We start from the raw sequence: 17149 nt of genomic DNA on the forward strand, positions 1-17149 counted from the left end.
ACAAGCTCCAAGAGCTTGGTACGATACCTTATCCTCTTTTCTACTTCAGTGTGGGTTCACCAAAGGCCTAGTGGACAAAACATTGTTTAGGATTAAGGATGGGGATCACATCTTATTGGTGCAAATCTATGTGGACGATATCATTTTTGGTAGCACCAATCCAGACTTGTGCGAGAAGTTCTCCAGTTTGATGAAAGGAAAGTTCGAGATGAGCATGATGGGAGAGCTCAACTACTTCCTTGGACTACAAGTGAGACAGCTTAAGGAAGGTATCTTCATCAACCAGGAGAAATACACCAAGGATCTGCTCAGGAAATACAACATAGAAGGGAAATCCTCAGTCAAAGTACCTATGGGAACCTCTCTACGTATCGATGTCGACAGCGAAGGTCGAGAGGTCGATCAAACCACTTATCGAGGTATCATCGGATCTCTTCTTTATTTAACTGCAAGTAGACCAGACATATCCTTTGCAGTAGGTGTATGTGCTAGATTTCAGGCAAGTCCTAAGGAAAGTCACCTAAGTGCATCCAAAAAGATTCTTAGATATCTAAAGGGTACGCAGAGTGTTGGGCTCTGGTATTCGAAAGGTGGATCTTTCGAACTTATGGGTTATTCAGATGCGGACTTTGCCGGTTGTAAGATAGATCGAAAGAGCACATCAGGGACATGTCAGTTTCTAGGTGGAAGACTTGTCTCATGGTTTAGCAAGAAACAACATTCGATAGCTACAAGCACTGCTGAGGCAGAATATGTAGCAGCTGGAAGTTGTTGTGCTCAGATCTTATGGATGAAGCAACAGCTAATGGATTATGGTGTTGAGTGTAAGGAGGTTAAAATTATGTGTGACAATACAAGTGCTATTGCCATCACCCACAACCCAGTGTTACACTCCAGAACAAAGCATATTGATATTAAATATCACTTCATCCGAGACCACGTTGAGAAAAAGGACATCACTTTGGAATATGTTGCAACGGAGGAGCAACTAGCAGATATTTTCACAAAAGCGTTATGTGAAAATAGATTCTCTCAACTAAGGTTAGAATTGGGAATGATAGAGTTGGGTTGAATGGTCACCCGATCAGTTTGTCTACATACATTATGTCTCGAAGAAGGGTAGTTCGAGAGGTCACTTCGAAAGATAACAAACTGATATCTCTGAAAGGAGGAATAAGGAGGGTTAGGGATCAAAGGGAAGATCCCTAACCAGATCAAGATGGAGGAATAAGGAGGGTTAGGGATCAATCACTCAGGGGGAAGATCCTGAACCAGATCAAGACGGAAGAATAAGGAGGTTTAGGGAGCAATCACTCAGGGGGAAGATACTTAAACTCATGAGGCAGATCATTCACCTTCGAAAGGTGAATTTGATAAGCTCACCGGATATATGAGGTGGAACGGCTATCTTTGGACATAAATGCTAGCCACGTGGTCATCGGTTACTGACGGTTTTTCGCACTTAAGGGCATTATCTTGATTAGTGGGAGCATGCTTATTTAAAAATATCAATACTCCACTGTCTCAAAGCTTAAACCGTTCTATACTTTACCGAAATACCCTTACCAAAATACCTTATAAGCTGACCGTTATCAGCGGTATTTCTGACTTCTCACATCTTTTAAATCAACCGGGAAGCACCTGCCGATGAATCAACTCCTCCAGTAGATGATCACGTTCCCAGCACTGGTTCGAGAGGTAGTGTTGAGGGGGAACCTCAATCAGATGGAAACCGGGAAGCATCTGATGCAGAGACTCCCACCTTGGCCAATCCTACCTTACCAGCAGCTGAAGCTGAGGCTCCAGGTTCGAGAGGTGAAGAGCAAGAAGTGATCCATCCCTCAGGTGGAAACCGGGAAGCACCTGATATGGAGCTACCTTCGAGCTCTGATCCCAGTGTCCCTGCTGAACCTCAGGAAGTCAGTCGAGAGGTGGACTCGCAATTGCAAGTCATGGGTGGAAATCTGGAAGCACCCAAGTCCCCTCCGACAAAAGGGACATCTCGATCCTCATCTCCTACTTCTGACTATGATCAACAGGCCGAAGAAGTCTTCATTGGCGAAGTGCGTCATTTCATGGCTGATCAATCTCAGAAGATGGCTCAGCTCGAAAGAATACTCGCTGTGGTCCGCAATGCTGCAATGCCTGCTGATGGCACAAGTGAATCCCAAGGCCGTCATGCCGAACTTCTCGAACAGGCGATATGGGCTGAGGATGCAGCACGGAAAGCCACTGATGAAGCCGCTGTAGCTCGAGCAGAGGCTGCAAGTGCGAGGGCTGAATTAGCCGAGATGCGAGCAGAGCTGCGAGCCTTCCAATATTCCAGTGAACTTCGACAGGATGTGATGAAGGCCATACTCGATGACCTGTCGAACCAAGTCCCTGCCCAACTTCAAGCTATTTTCGAAGGTATGTCCACCCTCCTCTCCCGTACTGATGATGCCAACAAGGGGGAAAATAAAGAGAAAAAGAAGGGGGATACAACGGGCAAGAAAAGGGCAGCAAGTGAACCAGCTGGACCACCTCCAAAAATACCAAGAATCATGAGCAAAGCAGTGGAGGATGCCAAACAGGCAGAAAACCTAAGGGTCCAGCGTACACTGGAAATGGAGAGAAGGAGAGAAGAGGACAGAGAAAGAAGAAGAAAAAGACAATAACGACAGTCAGAAGAAGAAAGGAAGATAGATCTTCTTATGACAAACTTTAAGTTTGGGAACAGAGAAGACACTGAACAAATTCTGACTCTGGAGATATTCAAGCTTCTGAAAATCACTGGAATATCAACACACAGCAACATGTCTCCAGAAGAATGTATTGCTTGGTGGAAAGATGGAGTAATTGATGGTGAGTTCGTGGGGGAAGCCTACAGGAACTACAGGCATCTAGATGTCACAGATGAATACTTAAGCCTGGTAAATCCGAAAGACCCCATCAAGACACGAGAAGCCATTAACAAGAAAAGGAAAGGCAACAAGAAGTAAGCTCTCGTGGTCCAAACTCCATCTTATTTCAAAGTATTGATACTTATGTTGTTCTTGGTCTTACTTCTTTGAATCTTTTCCACTAAACTCTGTTATGTAAACATTCCCTTAATCTTAATACATATATCTTCTGCTGGGGGTGTTGCGTGAGTTTACTTATTCATGTTTAGTAGAATTGTTGTCAAACTTACCATATGCGCTGAAAATAAAATCAATGCTTTTTCTTTTTCAAATCAGCCATATAAGTAAGTATAAGTGTTGGCATCATCAAAAAGGGGGAAATTGTTAGGAACATCATGTAATAGGTTTTGATGATACCAACTGTTAAGTAAGAATCCCCAAGTCTCGATACATAGGCAAAACAATGTAAGTTCGATAAGTAAACTAAGAGCGAAAATACAACCGGGTAATTTGAGCTCAACTCGGGAAATATTTAAGCTTAAGGTAAACTTGTTTGAACAACTTAGAAGTTTTCGTGTTGTAAGCAAACAGATAGATCAGAAGCAGGCACGAGACAACTCTGGAGGAATAAGGGTCTACGAGACATCAACTAAGTCTCGAGACACAAGCCAAGTTCGAGAGGTAAGGACCTCCCGATATACCTATCGAGTTCGAGACGTAAAGAATATTCGAGAGATAGACCTCTCGATACATGGGATTGAAACATCAAGTGGTCGAGACATCTTTTATGGTCTCGATAAACCGGCACTTCTCCAAGAGGCTGAATGTTAGTCAACATGTGCAGATAAAATACTCTAAGTTTGGAGAAGAAGAATATCATGGAGATAAAATATTGAAGAGGTGCTGAGCGGGAGGTTTCAAAATGGACGGAAGTGGATGACACGTCAGACCTCCACCACAAACGGTCAAGAAGTGCACCAATCCTGAAGTGGTCAGATTCCCCAAACAAGGAATGATGGGAACATAAAAAGAGTAACTTTATCCAAAAGAAGCAAGTGAAGCATGAACTCAAGAAAGTGGAATATGGAATATTCACTACAAAACAAAAGGCTCAAGTTACAAGACCACTACTCCATGAAAAATGCTGAAATTGTGCAAAGACCCATGTTCGGCGTGGGAGACCAATTTCAAACGGAATAGTTTTCCCTCCAACGGAACTATTCTTCTACTCTCATATATAAGGATGTAAAGACACAGAAGAAACGAGGTTAGTGAAAGAGGTCAAGAGGTTAACAAGAGGTGTCTGATAAAAACGTTCTAGTGCAAAGTGCTTAACTTGGAATATCATCCTGATATTCAATACAGCGAGAGAACACATCTTAGTGTTCGAAGAGAGTTACAAAGCTAAACTGTCATACATCCAGAAGGTGACCAAAGCTGCTCTACATCAAAGTTGATTCAACGATAGCTTGTGGTCAGATTGGAGATTGTTACATTCAACTGTGACTATCAACAACGTCTTGCTTTGGATTAAGCAAGGGAGGTGGAGTATCCTGGCTGCTGTCCGAGCGAAAGAAACCTGAGGCTTGACGCGGGCTTGGTGATCAAAGGTCAAGTGCTCGAAAGGTGGAGTAACTGGAAGCGGGGAGAAAAACCTGAGGAGAGGCGGAGTAACCTGGCTGCTGTCCGAGCGAAAGAAACCTGAGGCTTGACGCGGGCTTGGTGATCAAAGGTCAAGTGCTCGAGAGGTGGAGTAACTGGAAGCGGGGCGAAAAACCTGAGGCTTGAGGCGGGCTTCGTGATCAAAGCTCAAGCGCTCGATATTGTACTAGAAAGGGAAGTTTTTAGTGCAATCCTTCCAGGGAGTTTCTGGAAGAAGAGTGGACGTAGGCGGGTTGGCCGAACCACTTAAAAATCTCTCTTGCATTTACTTTCTGTTTTTATCTCTCGCTAACTTCTCGATTGCACTGCATATAATCACACCTCTCGAACTAACCCAAACTCGTGCTAACTAAAAGGGGATAACATTTCCGCTGCGCATAAAACTTTGTCTTCACCTCGTGAGGTATCGAACTTAAATATCCTAAGTTCAATGCACACGAGAGGTTGAAAAGATTTGCAAAATCTTATACAAGTCTATTCACCCCCCCCTCTAGACTTGTACCCCATCCCCTTGGGACCAACATAACTGTGCTGGATTTTGATGCTCAATATATTGCAAGAAGATGAAGGGCTAGACATCAACAAGATGAATTAACAATTGGGCATCATTACAAAGTTGATATTTTTAATGCGGTGATTGATTCTCAGTTGTAAGAGTTGAGTAATAGGTTTGATGATAAAGCAATGGAGTTAATTATTCTCAGTTCATGGTTGGATCCAAAAGAGATGCGTATATCATTCAGAATTGATGATGTTTACAAGTTGGTAGAGTTTACCCACGAGACTTTGAAGATTATAAGAATTTGCAATTGAGAATGCAACTTGAACATTTTGAACATGTGCAACAACTTCCTGATTTTAGAACACTAGAAAGTATTTCTGATCTATGCCAATGGTTGGCAAAAACTAGAAAATCAAACATCTATCCTCTTGTGTTCAGAGTAGTACTCTCATTCTCACACTTCCAGTATCTACAGCTACTACAGAATACAAAACGATCTTTTTCTGTCATGAATATAGTCAAGACTACACTTCGTAATAAGATGGAAGATGAATTTCTTAGTGATTGTTTATTAGTATACATTGAAAAGCAAATAGCAAAACAATTTAGTATATATTCAATTATAGATGATTTTCGTGACATGCAAGAGAGACGATCTAAATTTTAGTAAATTTGTAATATAATGATGTATTTTGGAATATGTTAAATGAATATTAATGTATTTCACATCCCCTCTTAAATCGTGATTGTCCCCCGCATTCTTTAATCCTGGCTTCGCCCTTGGATACATGATGACTAAATTAAGTATTAACTTGTTACACAACTATACTTTTCTTTCAAATAATGTTATTTATTTATTTTTCTAACTTTAAACATTTTTTTTTTCAAAAATATTCTTTTCAAATTAACTTTTTACACAATTATACTTTTCTTTCAAATAATGTTATTTATTTATTTTTTTTTTTGAGAAAATTTATTTATTTATTTATTTTTCTAACTTTAAACAATTTTTTCAACAATATTCTTTTCAAATTAAAGATCGTGATACTTTGACTTTTTTGTCTGCTGCTCCCAAGTCCCAACTACACACACTTTCCTCAAGAATCTCACTCTGTCGACATTTTTTCTTTTCTTTCCCTAAAACAGAATCTGAAAGATCTAATTGGAATACGAAAAACTTGCATGCAAAGTGATACGATTCATTACTAGAGAGAGTTTTTATTTCGAATTTTTTGTTTCTGATTCTATTGAGGTGGAGATGAAGATCACGGCGTTATTGGTACTGAAATGCGGGCCGGACGGGTCGGATCCGGTGATCCTGGCGAACGCGTCGGACGTTAGCCACTTCGGCTACTTTCAGAGATCCAGCGTCAAGGAATTCATCGTCTTCGTCGGCCGGACCGTCGCCAAACGGACCTCTCCCGGCCAGCGTCAATCCGTTCAGCACGAAGGTTCCTAATCTTCATATTCATAATCCTATAAGTGCTTCTTTATTTCACGGGAAAGAAAAACTCTCCCACTAGGTTGAATTGTGTGAATTTTCACCCGATTATAATGCTAGTTAGTTCTATGTTGAAATTGTTAAGATGAGTTACTGCTAAAAGATACTGGTGAGCTATGTTTAAAATTAGGGTTTTGATTTTCTGCAAGTTTGTATTTTTACTCGGTGTGGTTGTTTGGTAATTAATTGGAAAGCATTACTTGTAAGTTATAGCGCCGTGCAACTTTTTAAGCGATACTCCAAAATTGACAGTTTATAAATTTTATCTTGTCATAAAAAAAAATTGCCTTAGACTTACAGAGTGTAGAAATCTAACACCAAGTGTAGAAATATAACACCAGTTGATGTCTAAATGTATGATCATTCTTGTTCTTGTTTTCCAAATATCCATACAAAAACTTGTATCAGATTCAAGTGTTTTTTAAATGTGATATCTCTTTGTTTGCAAACATCATAACTCAAACTTGTATGATATCCAAGTGTTCCTGAAATTGTGATATATCATTGTTTGCTAAAGCTGACTTCTGTTTGAAATTCTTCCATACAATAGAGTACATGGTACATGCATATAACCGAAATGGCTTATGTACGTTGGGTTTTATGGACAATCACTATCCAGTTCGAAGTGCATTTTCAGTGCTCAACCAGGTAATACACTATATTTTAATTTCCTGCAATTTAACAAGAGAAGGATATTGTTTGATGAAGCATTAATTTATTATGTGTGCATTTTACATTTTCAGGTCCTGGATGAGTACCAAAAGAATTTTGGTGAGACATGGAGGTCTGCACAATCTGACAGTACTCAACAATGGCCTTATCTAAATGAAGCTTTAACTAAGTTTCAGGTACCTATTTTATTACCTATCTCAATAGATTTGCAGTTTATTTTAAATAACTTCCTGGGTTAGTAAAAGTGTTTTTCCACCTTTTATTTTCTTAGGATCCTGCTGAAGCTGATAAGCTGTTGAAAATTCAGAGGGAGTTGGATGAAACCAAAATTATTCTTGTAAGTAGTGTGTTGCTTTTTCATTTAGAGTTTTCCCTTTTCTCTTCATGATATGTTTCCCATTTTTATTTGTAATCTTAATTATAGTTGATTGATTAAAAGGACAAGATGCATGTTAGGAAATTAATTTTTGGAGATTGCTGATTAAAGAGTGTCTGAGTGTGAGAGCATGTATATAAAGAGAATCTTTCCCATTTACAAATGATGTGTTAGTTTTTCATTTAGAGTTTTCCCTTCTCTTCAAGAAATGTTTGTCATTTATATTTGTAATTATAATGAATGAATATTCGAAGATTGCACTTTTATTTTTGGGTACATGAAGATTGCATTATCAAGAAGTGTGAGAACATGTAAATGTAGAACATCTTTCCCATGCTCCATTTGTGATTGTAATTCTTCATGGGCTTCATTAATCGATTTTACATTGGCTTTTTATTTTTTATTATAGTTTAGAAATAGAATCTTCTTTTTATTTTATTTTGACAGTTTCCAATACATTATACATCTATTTATTTTCTCAATGAACATTACCTTCCACAATTACAGAAGATTTTAACTTGTTAGTTATGATCAATTTGTCATTGGATTTGTCAGTTAGTATAGGCTTAGTGTTGTTTTGAAACTATTGTTAGTGGCTGTTTCTTTTGCATTGGCTCAGCATAAGGCAGTTTCTGGAACAGCTTTTATATAATTACCATTTTTTCATTGGATTCATTGTTTAAAGTATTATTATGCATTTATGCTTAGTGGTTCCATTGGAACTACTGCTGATGATTATTTCTTTTGCATTGAAACAGCATAAGACAATTGACAGTGTTCTAGAACGAGGTGAGAAACTTGACAGTTTGGTTGATAAGAGTTCGGATCTCAGTGCTGCTTCCCAGGTACATATTTACTATTCAATTCCTTAATAAGTTGCAAGTGTGGAATATGTTGTGGTGTTGTGCAAATCTACTTAGGATGTGTGTACCGTTTTTATTCTGGATTCAAGGGATTAGAACTCTGTATTTTGCTGGAATGAGATGTAATGCACAATTTGTCGTTGACATAACTAGAAGCATCAATTCATTAAAATTGTTGAGCATAAGCATGTTGAGCAAGGATTTTCTTTATTTGTGCTTTTTGTTGATATTTTAATCATGATGCTGAAAAGAATTCTGTAAGAAGCCATGATGTCCTTATGATTTTTAGGCGATTTCTGTCTCTCCACATTGATTTTTGAATTTTCTGGGCAGTTGATAGTTTAGGGGTTTCTACAGCCTCACGCCACTCAATTGTTATACTCATCAAATAGGTTGTGTAGATTGATTAGTGTGGTTTGGACTGGGCATAAATACTTGGGGCCCGTTTACTAATGGGAGAGTTTTCCAGTTTTCTAGAAAACTAGACAATGGAAAACAAAAAATATGTTTTACTTGCACAGTATTCCATTTTAAAAACTAGAAAACACTCCAGCTTGAAGTTTTCACTCCAACACTTAGTCTTTCCTTTGTAGTCTGCAGCTTTGTCTGCACAGGCCATAGATGACACTTGTTTTTCTGATTGGGGAACAGTTCATATTCACTGAGAAGACAGTTGAAAATGAAGAGTACATGTTAGATAAGTAGAATGAATAAATGCATCACACATTTGAAACTTGATCATTTTAATTGAAAATGGTAGTTCACAAAGATGGGATATATGCTATGTTTTGGTAACTTTATTTTTCTTCCTTTCAATGATGGTGCTACAATTACTTTTGGGGTGACAAGGGAAACCCGAAGCCACTACCCCGATGGTGTGCACTAGGTAAACCTCGCCTTGTGACCCTAGTCAGCAAAGGATCACAAGGAGGTAGACCAGCCTAGGTTGCTCATAGCTGACCAACTCAAACCAAGAAGGCTAGGATTCGAACTTGTGACCTTGTGGTTACAAGTTTGCAGCCTCTTTTAGAATATTCGTGATTGAATAAATGTTTGTGGTCTCAGTAACCATCACCACTCAAGTGCTGCTTGTTTTTTGTCTCCTAACAGATGTTCTACAAGCAGGCGAAGAAAACCAATCAATGCTGCACAATTTTATAAATGGTTGAGAGTCGTAGCCTCGTAGGGGACTGCTCTGCTCTACTCATCCAAGGATTTCGAGCATTAATGTAATATAAAGTGCCACAAAAATTGGTGTTTATAGTCATTTATTTGCGTGAGCTTGAATCATTCCATTCTCTTGTACTCTCAGCCTCTGGTGTCAGGACAAGGACTCACCATATACTAAAAAGTGTTAACTGTTACATCACTATGCTCTGCTCATATTCTTGGATTCTGCTATTTAAATTTGGAAACATCTTTGGTTTAGTATGCTGTTAGTGTAGGTCGCAATGTTGCAGTTGTGATTTTGACTTGTTTACTAATTACTAGCACTAGCATTCAACAAATACATCAATTTGATAATGTGTAGTGAGATTGATAAAGTTACTAGTAACTAAAAAGGATTTTGATTTTGAAGTGAAATTAATGAGTGTGCACTTGTGTAAATTGTTAGCATTTTCTTAGTAAAAATTAATAAAAATTACTATTTACAAAATTGGTAATCATGGGAATACTAGAATGGTCTACCCTACCCAACCGGCAAATTATATCATGAACTAGGGTTCACCTTACATTATAGACCCTGGTTCAAAAATAATCTTCAAATTTTGTATTTTTAGTTGACAAATTCTGTATCTGCACTTGTACATATCATATTATGTGTCAGAAATCATCAAATTATTTATTTATACGTACAGAAATTATTATGTGTCAGCAATTATCAAGTTATTTTTTTACATATACATAAACTGTTAATTGAATGTACAAAATTTTGTATTAGGATTTACAATGCAATATGAACCATGGTTCATGATATAACAATTGTACCCCACCTCACCTTTCAAAACTAATATATTATGAACCAAGATTTACGTTGTTACGTGGACTACTAACAAATGCTTATTTTTAAATATCGAAAGTTGAAAACCACTACTACATAGATGGTTGATAAATGTACATTAAAAGTATAGCATTCAATTCAATATACTAACGATAAAATTTTATGTTAGTGATTTACTTTGACCAGGTAGACCATGATTAATGATGGTTACTTGAAGATGTTGAGTACACGAGAAATAAACCTATCCTTAAACTACCCCACCTCACCTTTCAAAACTAATATATTATGAACCAAGATTTACGTTGTTACGTGGACTACTAACAAATGCTTATTTTTAAATATCGAAAGTTGAAAACCACTACTACATAGATGGTTGATAAATGTACATTAAAAGTATAGCATTCAATTCAATATACTAACGATAAAATTTTATGTTAGTGATTTACTTTGACCAGGTAGACCATGATTAATGATGATTACTTGAAGATGTTGAGTACACGAGAAATAAACCTATCCTTAATCTTTCTAGTTTCGCCAAGATTGAAGGCCGGGAGAGTACTAGGAAGGTGGGGAACAATTCCAGACAATTCTAGAAGGAACAACCGAGTCCTCAACTCCTCACAACGTTACAAAAAATAATGCAGTATTACTTGTAAGGTCCTCAAACGCCCACGTCAATTTCATACACTAGTAAGTAGTAACACTACACCTTTATATATATCCCCAAGAATTTGCCCTTCCCAATTCCCATATAGAGAAGAGAAACACTAAAACCCCAAACAAAATCAAAACCAAAATCAAAGAAATGGGTAGCACAAAAGAGATGGAAGTAGTGAGAAATCTTGATGTGGAGAGGTACATGGGGAGGTGGTACGAGATAGCCTCATTCCCATCAAGATTTCAGCCCAAGGATGGGGTGGACACTAGGGCTACCTATACTCTCAACCCTGATGCCACAGTTCATGTGTTGAATGAGACTTGGAGTGGTGGGAAGAGAGGTTTCATCGAGGGAACTGCATACAAAGCTGACCCTAAAAGCGATGAGGCTAAGCTGAAGGTCAAGTTTTATCTTCCCCCTTTCTTGCCCATAATCCCTATCACTGGGGACTACTGGGTTTTGCACATTGACCAGGATTACCAGTATGCTTTGATTGGCCAGCCTAGCAGGAATTATCTCTGGGTATGTTCCTCAATTCTCCAGATTTCATTTGGTTTGGTTTTATTATCAGATTGAACATTGAGATAGGTTCTTGCTATATGGTTAGTTGTGATTTGTGAAGATATAATTTGCTTTCTCTTTTTATCAGTTTGTAGCATTTGCTAAGCAAAAAGGGTCCCACTTCATTTAAAATTAGGTTAATTCTGACCTGCAAACATAAAGAAGTACTCCCAGGAAACTATAGGCTTTGGTTTGGAGAAAATGAATTAAAAAAGGCTTCAACTTTTTCCAGGATGGTCCAAGAATTTTCAAAAAAAAAACACAGGATATCTCTGTGGTATTGATTTATCTAGGAATATAATGGACTTGTATCATTTGGACTTTGATTCTTTATCATGTTAATAACTGTGTTCTGGATAGTTGGATTGATGATGTTTCTGATGATTTTTGTTTATAATCTTTGCTTATATTGAATGGGGTTTTATGTTATTTTAGGTGTAGTTTTGTAATATTTGCTTATGCATATTGTATATATACACTGTTTTTGTATGAGGGATTGAGGATCAATTTTGGACCTCTTATATAGAATCATAGTTCCATGCTCAAATTTTATGTTACTTATATGTCACTTAACTATATAAGATGTAGTTTTTGAATTATTGTTCAATTTTCTAAGAGGTTTCGTTCAAAGAATAACCAATCCATTCACCTTGTTATTTGCTGGCTTCAAGTGAAATTGGAAAAAATCATTTCAGTGCATTTCTTACTCTTTGGGACTTAAAAGAGTCCCACATGTGTGCAATGGGTTAATTGATTGGATTCAAATCTTTTAGTGTGGTTTGACTCATGAGCATTATAGCTCAGTTGAGTGACCTTGGTCCAACTTTAGATTCTAATATGGTATCAAAGCTGTGAAGTAGCTTGTAGCTCTGTGAAGTAGCTTGTAGCTCAATGGCAACTCTGTGACTCTTCCATTTTCGAACCCAGTTGAGGGGGGCATTGACACAGGGTATTGAAGCCTATTCGGTCTACTTTATGTTACATGTGCAATTTATGTTACAACAAGGATATTAAGTTATGTGCCAGAGGCCTTGTGGTCAAGCGGCATAGCTGTGACTTTTCAAATGAGAGGTCTCGCATTGACTCTTTGTGCTTTGAGCTCATGAAAAAGTGAACGGCTCGCAGAGTATAATGTTGTGTTGAGCATAATGTAATATAAAAACATGTGCAATGTAGATTTAGGCTTGTTTTTGTTTAGATAGGACAATGAGCCTGGTTTTCTATCGAACTTATATAGAACTTTGGGCGTTGGTTGGTTTTAGATATTGTGTAGGCAGCCTCGCCTTGATGATGAGATCTACAACCAGCTCCTTGAAAGGGCGAAAGACGAGGGGTACGATGTAAGCAAGCTTCACAAGACACCGCATTCTGAGACTCCACCGGAGGGGGAAGTTGCGAGCGACAAAGGGATTTGGTGGCTCAAGTCCATCTTTGGAAAGTAGGGCATTTACATCTGAACTGAGAAAAATAAGGAGCTTTATGTTGTAGGATGTAAATGTGAACTGAGAAGAAAGGATGGATAAGGGCAGTGTTTTTTGCATATGTTTTTTTATGGATTGATTTGTGTAATCTTGAAAAGATTGTATGTTTGTATGTATGTATGTGTATGTTGTTTTGTATGAAGTTTCTTGAATTTGTCTCCTTTTGTTCTATGGTCAAGGATGACCATAATATGGCATTTGAAGTTTCTTGGATATACACAGGCACCTATTTCTTATCAATGTTTGGTAGCTTAGGGCTTAAGGATAATGGTTGTCCTGTCCAGTCCTGTTATTTCGCATCAAAATGATGTTTACAATTTTATACTTTTATAAGGTAGGGAAATTGTTACGGGCACTCTTAATTTTTACTTTTACATTTTACTCTAATTCTTAAATTTTTGATGTAGATGTTTTTTATTTTTTATTTTACAATTAATCTATTTTATTAAAATACAAATTAATTTGTGATGTTAAAAAAAATGTTTCACATTTTGTTAAATTATTTTACAAAATTTAAAATAAAATAACTTGTATTACACGATTATTTAAAAAAAAAAACATTCCTGGCATGATTTGGAATATATTCCTTAACTCGAATCAATTAGCCTTCTATATTTTCATTTTTGAAGCATAGAAATGCAAGGGGGAGTTTTGCTTGGCAGGTGCATATCATGTTGGCTTTGTTTTTGCAGGAAGGAATGGGGCTTGGAAAATAGTTGACCGATTGGGCATTTGTCTATAATTTGGCCAGATTATTTACGGCTGTGTTTTGAATTGTATTTGATATGGGCTGTGGAGGGGTTGGGGGAGGGGAGGGGGGCGGGGGGTATGGGCTGCGTTGTGGGTAGCTTCATCTAGCATGTGCTTTAATGTGCCCATTCTAGTATTGCATGTGGTGTGTGGTGGAGTGTGTCGGTGTGGCAAATTATATCGTAGACTAGGGTTTATAGTGCATTATGCATTGTGGACTCTGGTCCAATACACAAAATTTATGTTCATAATATACATACGCATAAACACGATATAATTAACATAAATTTTGTGTATTAGGAGCATGAATTATGTATATTATGTTAAGTGTTTAGGTGTCCTCAGTTATATAATACACATAATTCATGTTCATTATATAGTATTTATATTATGGTTGCAATAGGCGCTAGGCGCTAGTCGGGCGGTAGACTAGCGCCTAAACGGTCGCCGCCCAGTACTTAAGCGATTCTAGGCGGTAACTTATAAAAACAAAAAATTAATTCATGTGTGTGGATGTAGGTCATATTATATATATATATATATATATATATATATATATATATATATCTTACTTATATAAATAAATAAATTTAAATATATATAAATATAATAATAAAATTAACAAGACAGACTCACTTGAGTTAACTCGGTTAACTCTGCCGAGTTGGACGAGTTAACTCGGCCAAATTCGGCGCTAGGCGGCCTCCTAAGCGACCGGCCATCTAGGCGGACCCCTAGGGAACAATTCGCCTCGGCCTAGGAGCGCTTAGGCGGCTTAAGCGGGAATTTTTGTAATAGTGCTTAATTGATAATGGTGAAAGAAAGAAAGGAATGGGGAAGGGAAGAAAAAGGGGAAAAAGAAAAGAAAAAAGGGGGGAAGGAAAAGAGGAAAGGGAAAGGTGGAAAATGGAAAAGGAAGGGCCCATTGCTTAGGATGAAAAAATCTTTTGCATCCGACCCTCAGAGTCTATATTTGGATTCAAATGACAAACGTTCTGTGTTTGCTGTTGAACGAAGACATTCAGAAACCATTTTTTGCACTTTTAGTCCCACAAGTATGGTATCACTTGCAGAATTGATCCATAATTTTTAAACTTTATGATTTTGGTCCACAATTATTATTTTTGATGCAAAAATGGTCTTTTTCAGTCAACTAATCGCGAAAAAAATTTTCGGCACTTTTTCGTCGAAAAAAAAAAGAGGCATATTTTCTATCAATTTTTCACCGAAAAGAATTTCCCTTTCAAGTAGGATTAAAATTGACAATTCTAAAAAACTAATCCAAATTACAACTAATTCATTTCTAAAAACATACGTAGCCAATTTAATTATTTTGATTTTGATAAACTAATTAAAGTTAAAACTAATTCATTTCTAAAAACATATGTAACCAATTTAATCTTAGTAAAATTAAATACAAATTCAAAACTATTTTTATTTTTTGTTTATTTAAAATATATTTAAAGTAAAAATAATTTAAAGTATAAATTCAAAATTAAAAAATAATTTAAATTTAAACTAAAAAGTAAAAATAATTTTAAATTTGTATTTAATTTTACTAAGATTAAATTGGCTACCTATGTTTTTAGAAATGAATTAGTTTTAACTTTAGTTAGTTTATCAAAATTAAAATAATTAAATTGACTGCATATATTTTTTAAAAATGAATTAATTTTAACTTTAATTAGTTTTTTAAAATTGTCCATTTTAATCCTACCTGAAAGGGAAATATATTTTTTTTGGGTGAAAAACTGAAGGAAAATATGCCCCCTTTTTTTTCGGCAAAAAATGCCGGAAAATTCGCCAAATTTTTTTTTTTCGGCGACTAGTTGATTGAAAAAAGACTATTTTTTCAACAAAAACAATAGTTGTGGATCAAAATTACAAAATTTAAAAGTCGTGGACCAATCCTGCAAGTGACACCATAATTGTAGAACTAAAAATGCAAAATTCTCGATTCAGAAATTTTATTTTATTTTTCAATGTTGTCAAAATCTTCGCCCCATCTATAAGAACTATACATGACAACTTAATGTTCATGCCAAATGAATAGTAACATATTGAATAGAGGTTATTAACATGTTGACTAGGGGTTTTTTTTTTTTTTTTTGAAAATCAAAATCAACTTCATTAAAGCAAAAGTAAATCCGAAATACAATCCGGCGGGACAGTGTCCCATTCAGTAAGGACAGGGAAAGAACCAGCCGCCCGTGCAAGCACATGAGCCACATGATTCACTGACCTTTTGACGTGGCAGACATGAACGTCGCCAATGTCTCTAGCAATTACACGACTTTGCTTAATAATCAAACCAATATAACTAAAATCTTCATATTGAGAATTGAAATTGGTACAGAAATTTAAACAATCCAACTCGACTATAGTATTAGGCATAACACGATTCTTGAGCCAAGTGAGAGCCTCTTTCGCGGCCATGGTCTCAGCAAGATAAGGATCCTGAGCACAGTTCATTCGTCCAGCATATGCAGCCACAAATCCACCCATTGTGATCTCTAAGCACAGCACCAAAACTCACATTATCACTCCCAAGGGCAGCATCAACATTACATTNGGGGGGGGGGGGGAGTCCATGTGCTAGTAAATATTATTAATACCTTGAGTGGAAGATTCATGTGAGCTATAACACTGCTTCCATGATGATATGAGAACATCTACATGAACTTTAATCATACTCACTGACCACGATTTTCCATTCCACACCAGATCATTCCTCACACGCCACAAAGTCCAAAAGATAGCTGCCATGCGTAGAGCACGATCATTATCATGGTTATCAAGCTCTGCTTTCACAAATTCCACAAAAGAAACTTCATGCAAAATAGAGTGAGAACCCCAAACCTGACATGCAATTGGACATTCACAGAAAATGTGTTCGATCGTTTCCGATTCAGAGGAGCATAGAGAACAGCCGCCACCAACAACAACATGCTTGGTACGTAACACTTCCTTAACAGGTAGCAAGTACCGAACACACCTCCACAGAAAGTTTCGTATGTTAGGTGGCACCTTCAAGCTCCACAATTTCCTCCAATCAGAAAACTCCAACGCTGGTTCTTGCTACATGTGAGCATGGGTTAGTAAATGATAACCCGTTCGGACTGAATAGTTCCCCCGCATCTCAGATTTCCAACACCACGAATTAGGGTATGCAGTCGCAACAGGAGTCCGCAGAATTTTCAAGACATCATCATGAACAAAAATATCTCTTAATAGTTCCA

General features: G+C 37.1%; 2 protein-coding genes across 2 annotated transcripts; both read left to right on the forward strand.

The window, feature by feature from the left end:
• Positions 1-6112: 6112 nt before the first annotated feature.
• On the forward strand, positions 6113-9886 carry LOC116011921 (VAMP-like protein YKT61). The gene is made up of 6 exons (XM_031251353.1): positions 6113-6497; positions 7098-7195; positions 7291-7395; positions 7491-7556; positions 8354-8440; positions 9569-9886. The coding sequence occupies exons 1-6, from the start codon at positions 6305-6307 to the stop codon at positions 9617-9619; spliced, it is 600 nt and encodes a 199-aa protein (XP_031107213.1). The 5' UTR covers positions 6113-6304; the 3' UTR covers positions 9620-9886.
• Positions 9887-11195: 1309 nt separating this feature from the next.
• Positions 11196-13400, forward strand: LOC116013675 (temperature-induced lipocalin-1). Its single transcript, XM_031253560.1, has 2 exons — positions 11196-11640; positions 12942-13400. The coding sequence occupies exons 1-2, from the start codon at positions 11266-11268 to the stop codon at positions 13119-13121; spliced, it is 555 nt and encodes a 184-aa protein (XP_031109420.1). The 5' UTR covers positions 11196-11265; the 3' UTR covers positions 13122-13400.
• The last annotated feature ends 3749 nt before the right edge of the window (positions 13401-17149 follow it).

The sequence above is a fragment of the Ipomoea triloba genome, chromosome 3, assembly GCF_003576645.1.
Source record: "Ipomoea triloba cultivar NCNSP0323 chromosome 3, ASM357664v1".
Lineage (NCBI taxonomy): Eukaryota > Viridiplantae > Streptophyta > Magnoliopsida > Solanales > Convolvulaceae > Ipomoea > Ipomoea triloba.

Bases quoted from the DNA above. Each gene is read 5' to 3' on its own strand.
- LOC116013675 (XM_031253560.1), top strand. From the start codon at position 11,266: ATGGGTAGCACAAAAGAGATGGAAGTAGTGAGAAATCTTGATGTGGAG. The intron at 11,641-12,941 runs GTATGTTCCTCA...GGTTGGTTTTAG, and splicing joins CTAGCAGGAATTATCTCTGG to ATATTGTGTAGGCAGCCTCG.
- LOC116011921 (XM_031251353.1), top strand. From the start codon at position 6,305: ATGAAGATCACGGCGTTATTGGTACTGAAATGCGGGCCGGACGGGTCG. The intron at 6,498-7,097 runs GTTCCTAATCTT...TCCATACAATAG, and splicing joins TCAATCCGTTCAGCACGAAG to AGTACATGGTACATGCATAT. The intron at 7,396-7,490 runs GTACCTATTTTA...TTATTTTCTTAG, and splicing joins AAGCTTTAACTAAGTTTCAG to GATCCTGCTGAAGCTGATAA.